The 10,084-nt window shown below is 52.7% G+C and overlaps 1 protein-coding gene and 1 long non-coding RNA gene across 3 annotated transcripts; one reads left to right on the top strand and one right to left on the bottom strand.

The window, feature by feature from the left end:
- Nucleotides 1-1,265: 1,265 nt before the first annotated feature.
- EMX2 (empty spiracles homeobox 2) lies at nt 1,266-8,803 on the bottom strand. 2 transcript variants are annotated; one of them, XM_056495292.1, is made up of 4 exons: nt 8,561-8,803; nt 7,383-7,863; nt 5,144-5,328; nt 1,266-2,715 (listed from the first exon to the last, which is right to left on the bottom strand). In XM_056495292.1, the coding sequence occupies exons 2-4, from the start codon at nt 7,771-7,773 to the stop codon at nt 2,548-2,550; spliced, it is 744 nt and encodes a 247-aa protein (XP_056351267.1). In that variant the 5' UTR covers nt 7,774-7,863; nt 8,561-8,803; the 3' UTR covers nt 1,266-2,547. The 2 variants fall into 2 exon arrangements, with proteins under 2 accessions (XP_056351267.1, XP_056351268.1); XM_056495293.1 differs by lacking the exons at nt 5,144-5,328; nt 8,561-8,803 and having other exon boundaries at nt 2,612-2,715; nt 7,383-8,045.
- Nucleotides 3,518-5,380, top strand: LOC130255038 (uncharacterized). The gene is made up of 2 exons (XR_008840848.1): nt 3,518-3,738; nt 4,196-5,380. It is a non-coding gene; the product is annotated as an uncharacterized LOC130255038 (long non-coding RNA).
- Nucleotides 8,804-10,084: the final 1,281 nt, after the last annotated feature.

Genomic DNA, 10,084 nt, shown 5'->3' with positions numbered 1-10,084 from the left:
TCAGCTGTTCGAGGAGGGCAGAAACGCCACGACAAGTTTACCTTGGGAATAGCTCTACTAAATAATTAGGCTAGGTTTAAATGGAAGGGACTGCATTGCGACATGCGTCCTAACCCTGACTGGGCCTCTCTCATATTTGTAGCACAAGTGAATGGAAAGTCACCGGGATTGTATAAGAAGAGATGCTTTAAAAAAAAAAAAAAATCGGATTTTAAAAAAAAATTAAATTTACATAGTACCCGATAGAGCCAACACGTGCACAGAATGTCTAATCTTAACTTTTCAAGGCAGTATGTTTAACAAAGCTCGTATTTTTGCGATGCATTGTAACTTCGCCTTATCACAGTGTAAAGGGTAGTCAGATTGTCCTAAATTATGTCCAACTAGCCCCCCTGGATCCACGGATTAAGAGATTAAAGGAGACCACTGGGCAATGCCTCCTCTTTCCCCTTCATATTCCTGGTATGATAATTGCCTAAACTGATTTGCACTTTCACAAAAGCTTGCAGGATTCTTTGTAGCTCGAACAGAGCAGACGAGGTTTCTCTATCAATGGAAATAAAACTGATTAATGCAGTCTATCAGGCTAAGGAGCAAATGAAGCATGAAAAAACAACTGTGTACCCCCAGAAAACCAGCTAGTTTCCTCAAGGACCCAGAGCAACATTTTTTTTTCTTTTTTTTTTTTTTTTTTTTCCTTTCCCCCACCTCTTTAATGTCAGAGTTTTACTCTGCGCCCAGGATCGCTCCCTGAGAGCGGCAGGGAGAGCAGCAGCTGGGGCGCAGCCTCCGCTCACAGGACCTGTCCCTCACCGCACCGACCTGGACAGGGGATAGAAAAGATGGGAAAAAAAAGAAAAAAAAAAAAAAATCCTCTCTCGCTAAATAAAACACCTATTTTTGCCGAGGGAAGCCTCGCTCAGCGGAGCGCGGCTGCTGCCGACCAGTTTCACCATCACGAACCGGTCCGCACTTCTGCTTCTGACCAGGGAAGGGGCCGGGTTTCTCCTTGAGGTTTTTGTTTGGTTGGTCGGCTCTGTTTCGGGGGGTTTTAGGTATTTATATACAGCAAGTGCGCCTCTGCGGCTTATTTTTGGAGGTCTATTTAGCAGCCAGCGAATACATTAAGAAAATGCGCCTTTGGCCGCAGGAATGCGCGGCGCGGCCGCGGGGGTTGGTTCGGCAGCTAAAAACAAGGCGGTGTGGGGGAAATCATTGGTTTCCGAGAAATTTTGGGGTGAAGGGGAAAAGATATTGCTTAAAAATTTAGGGCATATTGATAAATCTTTATTGACAAAATATTGACAATGACATACTTCTTGGAAGTATATAGTGTGTTAGAATTCTAACAAATTAAACACAAAACACAAAAATATTTACATTCTGGTATAGGAGACATGAAGGAAACATTTGTCACTTTTTTTTTTTTTTTTTAGTAGCTCTATGATCTCGGAATATTATAAGGTCAGTGCTTGAAAATTGACCCAATGAAAATGGCCATTAGGAAAAAAAAAATCAATCCGCGATTTTAAGTCCCTTTTCTCTGGATCCTCCCAGCCTAGAAGGTGTCCCCACCGCCAAAACTGGTCGCTGGGTTTGCGCTTTGCTAATCTTAAAAAAAAAAAGTAATCATCATCTGGTTTTGCAATGGGGATACAGTTGGGGGGAGGGGGGGGAGAGAGATAATTCCATTTGATTTTTTTTTTTTTTCAGCAAAAGTTATGACCAAGCCCAACCTCCCCCGCCCCCCCGCCTTTCCCTCCCGTCCCTCCCCTCCCCACCGTGTTTGTCCATCCGGAAGGAACACTATGCTTTGTTACTGCTACTTCATTTAGCTTTCACAAACACTTTGACGCCAGAAGTTATCATAAAATGTTTACAGACTGCACATTTCTCGTAAAATAAAATTAAAAAGCACACAGAACCTGTCTTAAAGGGAAAAAAAATTACAATTCATTTCTGTCTTTAGGAACCGGAGTAATTTTTTTCCGTTTCTTTTTCCTTTTTTTTTTTTTTTTTTTTTTTTTCCCCAGACGGCTTTACACATGCAATTCAAGTTTCTGAAACAGGTGTGGGTTTTGGCTGCTTATGGAAATTTCTCTTTCAAAGACGGAAAAAACCGTGAAGTGCAAAATGTCCCGTAAGGTGTTAATTTTTCTGGTTTGGTTGGGGGCTTTTTTTGCTTCTATTTTTTTTTCTTTTTAAGATTTTTTTTCTATATATTTTTTTAATTTTTTTTTTTTTTTTTTTACGTTATGCTTTTAAAAGTGGACTGCGATAAACGGAATACCTGTCAATCACCTCGTCCCGGTGTTTTGGCTTGGATTGACAGATCCCCTGTGCCAGAGCGGTGCCGGCAGTGCCACAGTTCGGACCCCTCGCTGGCTGGCCCTCGCTCGCTCCCAGCTCCCTCCCAGGCGGGAATCGTGTTTTGATGAAGATCTCCGTGTCCTTCCCCGCACCGCCACGCCGCGGGGGTATGGGGTGAGCCTTTAACACTTTCGGTTGGTGAGGTGCTGGCTTTGAAAAGTCCAAAAGTGCCAGTTTTTAATCGTCCGACGTGACGTCGATTTCCTCTGGACTGGCTTGTTTGGTGGCGATTCTCCACCGGTTAATGTGATGAGTCCCTTTTTTCTTCTGTTGTGAGTCTGAACCTTCCTCTTCCAACTTTTGCCGCTTGAACTTTGTCCGTCTGTTCTGAAACCATACTTTTACCTGCGGGAGGAAAAGCACCGGGGGTTAGTCCGACGCCTGCCCGGCCGCAGGGAGATGCTCCGTGCGCCACCGTGTCCCGCCCGCAGCGTGTCCCCCTGCTCCGTACCCTGGCCAGCCGAGCCGGGGCCCCGCTGCCCCCAACCCTCTGAGGATAGCAGGGTCAGGCTGCCCCACGCCCCACGGGCACCTCCAGAGCGCCCACGCGTGCAGGAGCGCGCAGCACCGCGGGGGATGCGCCGTGCGCGCACCTGGAGCATCCGCGGGCGCGTAGCCCCGAGCAGTGCCCAGGTAGCCCACGCGGGGAGCTGGCCCGTGGGCTGTCACCTGGACAACCCCTCTGCCCGGAGGGGCTCCGGTTCCCCGCTCCTCCAGCCCCGGGAGAGCCATCGGGGCGCGGCGGGGCCGCTGGGCTCCCACCTGCCCGGCAGAGCAAAGCGGAGACGGGGCCTCGTCCTTCCAAACAGGGCGGCAGGATGGGGCTGGGGGTGGACGCACGGGGCTTTTTCCCTCTTGGAAAAGCGAATAAAATGTACAAAATGCCGCGAATAGAAAAACGTCCATGGCTCTTGGCAGCGTCTCTCTGGGACGCGCCGTCCAGGAGCGATCGCAGTGCGGTGAAACCGGCGAGCGACATCGTAAATATCCCTCTGATTTTGTTCAGCGCAGCGTACATCTGACTGAACCATCCGGCAGCTGACTTCAGTGCTTTAATTACAGATAGTATTGATCTAGGAGCTATCTCCAGGGCTGGCCACACTCCTTGGAGCGTCCAAAGGTAAACTTTGGTTTTTTGTTTTTTTTTTTTTTTTTTATATAAAGCAGTTTAAACTCTGGTTCTGTCTGAAAGTGCCTGATAAAGGCCTCAGCAAGGGGGGGAAAGGGAACTGGAGCATTTTAATAAGCTGGTTTAACCCGCTTCGCTGCCTCTTCAGAACAGAGACCTGACTGGCCGGACACACATCTCTGCTGCATTTTCATATTCTCCAAAAGTCCCCCATTAAAAAGCTGAGCGGGGAACAAGGGGTGAGTTTAATTTGCTTTTAGTTTGCTAATTGAAGGGGAGGACGGTTCATTTCTGCACGCTGATCTCCCAAAAGGGAGCTCATTTGTAGGGGACTGGGGGTTTGACATCCGGACAAAAGACCCCAACCAGCTTCGGAATCAAGCAGCACAAAGACCACCTTAAATACAGCTTTCCAGTAGAAATAAGCCTGTGACCGGTCCCTTGTTCGGGGAACCTCATAAAAGTGGCGATCCCTTTTTATTGTTTTGTTAGGGAGACATTTTAAAACAAAAGCTCCAACCCCTTTATTGCTTCCCCCACGAAAAGGAGTAAAGAAAAAAAAAAAAAAGTGTTACAACTTAATCCGCCCAGAGAACGCTGTGTTTACTGGGAACTTTGAACTAGGCTGTGGCTGGGTATTTTGTCTTTTTTTTTTTTTTTTTTTTTTTTTTTTTTTTTTTTTTTTTTTTTGTACAGTGCCACATACTGTAGCAGAGACAAACCCCATCTGGAACCCTCTCTCCACGAGTCTCCTGGAAGGGCGCAAAACAAAAGCCCGACACAACAACAACAACCACCACCACCAATCCTCCAAATCTCCAAACTCCAGCCTGTCCTCCGGCGGGCAGAAAACCGCGTGGAAAACGCCCTCGCAGCCCTGGCTCCCCGGCCGTCGGGGGGAGCTCCGCGGGTGCTCGGCCCCGGTACCTGCCGAGCCCCTCGGGCCCCCACGGCCGTGGCAGGAACATCGCCGAGTGTCCCGCCAGAGAGACCGAAACAGTCTCCGGTGCGGTTCTGGCCCGCAGCCAGTCTGGGGAGAAGGGGGGAGAAGGGGTGGAAAGGGCAAGGGGGGGATTCCTTGTGAATAATTTTTCTGCTTTTATTTTTCATCTTTCTGCCCTCCTGAACCGGCTCGTCACATCCCCTCTGCCGGCTAGAAATGAGCGAAAATTCGTCCAAGAAATTGTGTTTCTGCTGTAGGGTCTAAAGGGGATGTTCTCCCCCTTGCCCCCGCATTTGTTTTGGTGGCTTTCCCCCTAACATCGAACTCCTTCTTGAGGGTCAGACCAGTCCCGCAGCAAAGTCAGCGGACCCTCAGGTCGCGGCTCCTCGCCCGGGCCGGAGCTGCAGCCGGGGCTGCCCGGGGGTCCCCAAATCGTGCCCCGAGCGCTGCGGCTCCCCACGCCCGGCCGAGGGACCGCGACCCCCGGTACGAGCCGTGAAACCCCGAGCGGGAAACGGATTTTACGACACTCGGGCGAGGGGAGATCCCTCTCTCCACTCCATCGGTTCGGGATTGGAGGCCTAAACACCCCTAGAATTTGCCCTTCTCATTGCCCGAATCTCGGCCGGCCGGGTGGGTTTTCCAAAGGAGATGCCGGTACTTTCGCTTTCCCCACTGCCCGTTCCCTGCTTCCCCCTTACCTGAGTTTCCGTGAGGCTGAGGCTGTGTGCCAGCTGTTTTCTCTCCGCTCCTACTACATAATGGTTCTTCTCAAAGGCATGTTCCAGTCTCAGTAATTGGGATGGGGAGAAAGCTGTACGGATCCGTTTGGGTTTCCTGGCCAGTGCATTGTGCAATAGGAAGCTCTCCGGGCTGGTTTCATTCCCTGGGAAACAGGGTAGAACAGATTAATAAAATACCTTCCCCAAATGCACTCGACTTTTTAGCTCAAGAATTTTTGTATCCCACTATTACCCTCAGAATGAATCCAGCTATAGTTTATTTCTTATTTTTCAGTTCTTTTTTGTATTGAATTTTTCTTTGTTAAATACGTGGAGGGGAAGGACAAGTAAGTAGGGGGAGGTGAGGACTGGTAGAAATTAAAATCCTAAAACACAACCTGGGGAGCACTACAGAAAAGAAGAAGAAGAAGAAAATAATTGGCCAGAGCACGGCTGCGGTAGCTGCGGCTGCACTCGCGGCTGCCCCCCTTCCCCTCGACCACCGGAGCCTCACGCCTTTCCCTATTTGTTTGTTATTTCCATCTTCCCTTTGCGGCCAGCTGGGCACCCTGGCCGAGCCCCCGAGTCTCCATGCCGCCCACCGGGGTCCGGGAGCCGCCCGCCTGCTCCCCCGGCCTGTCTCGGCTTCCCTCGCCCAAAACTTCGGCCGGAGCCTTTCCCTCTCCGCTTCCCTCCGTTCCACCGGTGTGCTGCCGGCAGCGGGGCTCCCACCGCTGCCTTCCCGGCCCACCGAGCCTCCCCGCTGCCTCGGGAACCGGCGTGGAAATAAAGAACCAAACTCCGAGAAGGCCACAGAGTGGCCATCCCATCCGATCCCATCCTATGCTATCCCATCCCATCCTATTCCTGCCGGCCTGCATTGGAGCGGGGGCGGGAGGGGGGTGCTGAGCCAGGGCATTTTCGGTGGGCATTTCCCTCTGGGGTGCCCTGTGCCGCTTCTCGAGGCTGCTCCTTCCAGGGTGGAAGCGGCACCGAGGGGATCCCTCGGTACATGCTTTCAAAATCGTTGGAGGAGGGTGTGTTTGAAATCCGGCTGTGGCTCAACACCAGGACATTTCCGCCTTTCATCTACCCCTCGTTACCAATCGCCTGGTGCCTGCGACAAATAATTTGGTGAGCGAAACCTGTAATTTTATTCTGAAAGGGTAATAATCCATTTTGTGTCGCAGACCGCCTGGCTTCGGAGAGAGTGGCTCCTTTTCCAACCCGGCTGTAGCGGCCCGGCTGTGGAAGGCCGGGGAAAATGCAGCATGCAGGTGGTTTGTTTTCGTTCCGAATTAATAAATAAAAATACAAGGAAAAAAAAAAAAAAAAGCAGATGGATCCCTGCTAGTGGAGGCTGATTTTTTGTTTTTGTTTGTTTGTTGGTTTGCCTGCTATGAAAGTGGCAGAAGCTGAACCCATTACGGGAGAAATCGGCTCACCCTTCGGAGAAGACGCTGCCGGTTTCAAAGGGTTAAACAAGGGGGATTTTATTGATTGTCCGCCATTGGATTCGGTTATTTCCCTTCAGCTGGTTATTAATCGCTGGGCATTTGGAGCCCCTCGCTGACTGCGCGGTCGGGATCGCCCCCCGCGCCCCTTCCCCGGCCATCCTCCGCAGCCCCGTCTCCCCGCGCTGCTCCGGTGCTGGGATTCATTCCCCACACGCACTCCTCTCCTCCTCTCTCTGGGGTTCGCTTAGTTTCTTCCCCTCTAACAAGGGCAGCGGCCGGGCTCGGGCTGGCGGCGGGGGCTCCGTGCGGCCCCGCAGCCCTGCGGGCACCGCCGCCTTCCCGGGGGAGCCTCAGCCTCAGCACCCCTCCACTCCCCGCTCTGCGGGCCGCTTCCTTCGGGGGCTCCTCTCTAGCTCTTAACACGCCGGAACAAAAAATATCCACCTTTTACCCTGCTTTTAATGGGGGCAGAAAGCTGACGAAGTCCCAGCCGGCCTTGCCTTCCCGTTTGCCCCCCTCTTCCCGGGAAACCAAAACAAGCCGGGAAAAGCAGGAAAACAAAACCAAGCCCATCGGTTCTGACAGCTCTTCTAAGTTTGCCAGAGGGGGAGACGGGGACAAAAGACCCCGGGCCCAGGCGAGCCGAGCCTTCCGCTCCGGGCAGGGGCCGCCCGCCCATCCGCCGTCCCCAACATCCGCGCCGCGGGGACCGGCCGGAGGATGCGGAGCTGGGTCGGAGGGAGAAGAAAAGTTGCACGTACCTTGGAACCTGTGGCCCAGATACCGGTAGCGGTGTATTAGCCACGGGTAGAAGGTGGAGGGGTCCCTTTGCTGCGAGGCGAAGAGCGGGTGCGTGGAGTGAGAAGCAGGCAGCGGGTGGGCGGCCAAGGCGTGAGGAGGGGGCACGGGATGGACCGGCACGGCCGGGTTCGGCGGGTGGGAGACGGCCTCTGCAAAGACCAAGTCCGGGTTGGAGTAGACACCCCTGCCAGTGGAGTGGAAGCCGTTGAGAAAAGGGTTCATCGGGCTGGAATTGGCATAGCTGAGCGCCGCCGGCCGGATAGGATCCTCGGAGCGAGACGCGGGCAAGGGGCTGTCTTTGGCCACCAGCGACTCGATGGTGAAACACCGCTTGGGTGTGGGCTGAAACATGCTGCCGCGACGAGAGTCCCCGACCCAATCTCTGCCCGTCTCTCTCTGGTGCGCGGGAGACGATCCGGGGAAGTTTGCAGCAGGGAGTGACTTGAGGAGGGATAGATACACACATAAATAGACAGGGGCTGGAGGAAAAGGAGGCAGCGGCAGCCAGCGGTACCCAAAAGGGAGACACACACACGCACCACGCACACACTCACACAAAAAAAAAAGTTGCTGGGAGAAGTTTCCCTCCTGCAAGGAAAAGGCGGTCGCGCCCCCCCCTCCCCCCCTAAGTCCAAAGACAATCCATGGATGTGATCGGCCCCTTCACAAGTTGTGCAAACGATTTGTTAGTTCATGAGCCTAATTAGTGCTGGGATCACATAAACAGCTTCCTCTGAAGCCTGGTAAATGGCTTGATGATTGGTCGCTATTACTCGCCTTGAGGTTGAAGGGGGAGACTCTTTAAAGTGCGTCAGAGGGGAGGCGAGCGCCGGGCAGCGCCATCGGGAGGGATGGAGCCGCGGATCGGAGTGCGGCGGGAGCGCGCCCGCCAGCGCGGGGGGAGCGCCGCTCCGCGCCCCCGCCCGGCTCCGCGCCCCTCCGCGGCCGCGCTGCCGCCCTCCCCTGCCGCTGCTCGGCCGACAAGGTAGGCGGATGGGGGCCCAGGGGGGGCTCAGCGGGACAGGAGATGGGGGGCCCTGCATCTCCTCGGGTGGGGGCAGGGGGGATTGGGCTGCTCCGCCAGCGCGACACCCCTGTCCCTGCCAGCTCTCGGGTGCTCTCAGCCCGGCCAGGTTACCTTGATCGGCCCCGGGGCGTCAGGGAGAGGTGCCCCGCTTGGGAAAGATTTCGTCCCGGTGAGAGAACGGGTCGTCGTCCTCCTCCGAACTTATTTATTTCGCCTTGGCTGCTGCGCGCTGCCCGCACCGCGCGGTGCGGAGCACAAAGCGCGGGGCAGCCGCATCGTGCAGAGCTGGGACCCGCCGGGCGCTCGCAGACGGGACAGGGGATCAAGTCTCCGGTTCCAGCCTTGTCCGTATTTTCGCGTTTACCTTTGGGTCCGGAGATGATTTTAGGGCTGAGTTCTCCTCCTCCCATTGGCTGGAGCTGCAGAATAATTATGATCACATCCTAATACTCTTGGCTGGTGCTTACTGTTTATTGGTAGTTAAGGATCTATTATCTATTCATCAGCCTCCCATTTTTGCCAATTACATTCTTCTAAAGTGAAGTACCAGCAGGTATTTTGCACATTTACAATTAATGATAAAAAAAATCTGGCGTACTTTAAATCTATTACGCCGCTGTGTAATTTATCTTAAAGATGCGGAATTGCTAATGTAAATTAATGTTTCTGTTGAACCAAGGGATGGGGGAAGTCTTAAAACCAGTCTAGCGTTTCTTTCCTTCGCTCCCGGACCTTGTTTTCTATTTTCTTTCCACTTTATACACTAGAAATCCGTTACTTCGCTGCATTAAATTATGCTAAAAAACAAATCGCAGCCTAAATGATTGTTTCCAGTAAAGGGCGAGGTGAATTCTATTCTCCTTCCCCACTCGCTGCTAAAAGCATCTGTTCCCAGCTTGCCGATATTTTTAACACAATACCAAATCGACGGGCTAAATATAAGTGACAAAACAGCGTTGGGCACGCAAAGATGCGGCAGTTCTTGCGCCTTTGTTTGAGGCCGTGTTTCCCTTTGTGTACCCCGCGCTGTGTGCACTTTGAGGAGGGAGAAGTTCACTCTCTGTAGGAAATGTAAATCTGATCTCCGGGCGTGGGGCGGCTGCACGTATAGATATCCACAGCCACACGTGCATGCGAGCGCAGAGCAGAGTGAGCTTTACACGGCGTAACTCAGGTCTTTGGGCAGATTTTGCTGCGAGGTGCCACTCTCCCAGGTTTCACACTTTTGGGAAAACCTTTCCTGCCCGAAGACACCGGAGTGTGGGGCTCCGGTTCCGCTGAGCTGAGGGAGTCGAGCAAGGGAGAGAAGGATTTTCCTTCAGCCCTACTCGTGTCACTCGTGAATCGCTGTCTTAACTTTTTTAGTCCCTCACCCCTCGGCCGTGCAACTTTTTTCCCCTCAAGCGGCGATCATTACGCCGCTTCTCGAAAATATCTGGGGTTATAGGCAAGAGCAAGGATGAGAAAGTGCCCTAAATAGGACGAGTGTTTGATGTGCTGATTACGCCTGGAATCTTAGTTCCAGTGCACTGAAAATGGAAAAAAAAAAAAAAAAAAAAAAAAAAAAAAAAAAAAAAGGGAAAAAAAAAAAGAGAGAGAGAGAAACTTCTCCTTCTAGGAAGAACAGCGTTCTGC

This window comes from Oenanthe melanoleuca, chromosome 6, assembly GCF_029582105.1.
Source record: "Oenanthe melanoleuca isolate GR-GAL-2019-014 chromosome 6, OMel1.0, whole genome shotgun sequence".
Classification (NCBI taxonomy): Eukaryota; Metazoa; Chordata; class Aves; order Passeriformes; family Muscicapidae; genus Oenanthe; species Oenanthe melanoleuca.
Note: the sequence above shows the minus strand (reverse complement) of the source record. Positions and strands in the feature narration are given on the sequence as shown.

Coding starts and splice junctions, on each gene's coding strand:
- EMX2 (XM_056495292.1), bottom strand. CDS start 7,773: ATGTTTCAGCCCACACCCAAGCGGTGTTTCACCATCGAGTCGCTGGTG. Junction 5,329..7,382: donor TCTGGGCCACAGGTTCCAAG/GTACGTGCAACT, acceptor CCTGTTTCCCAG/GGAATGAAACCAGCCCGGAG. Junction 2,716..5,143: donor TCAGCCTCACGGAAACTCAG/GTAAGGGGGAAG, acceptor TTCCTCCCGCAG/GTAAAAGTATGGTTTCAGAA.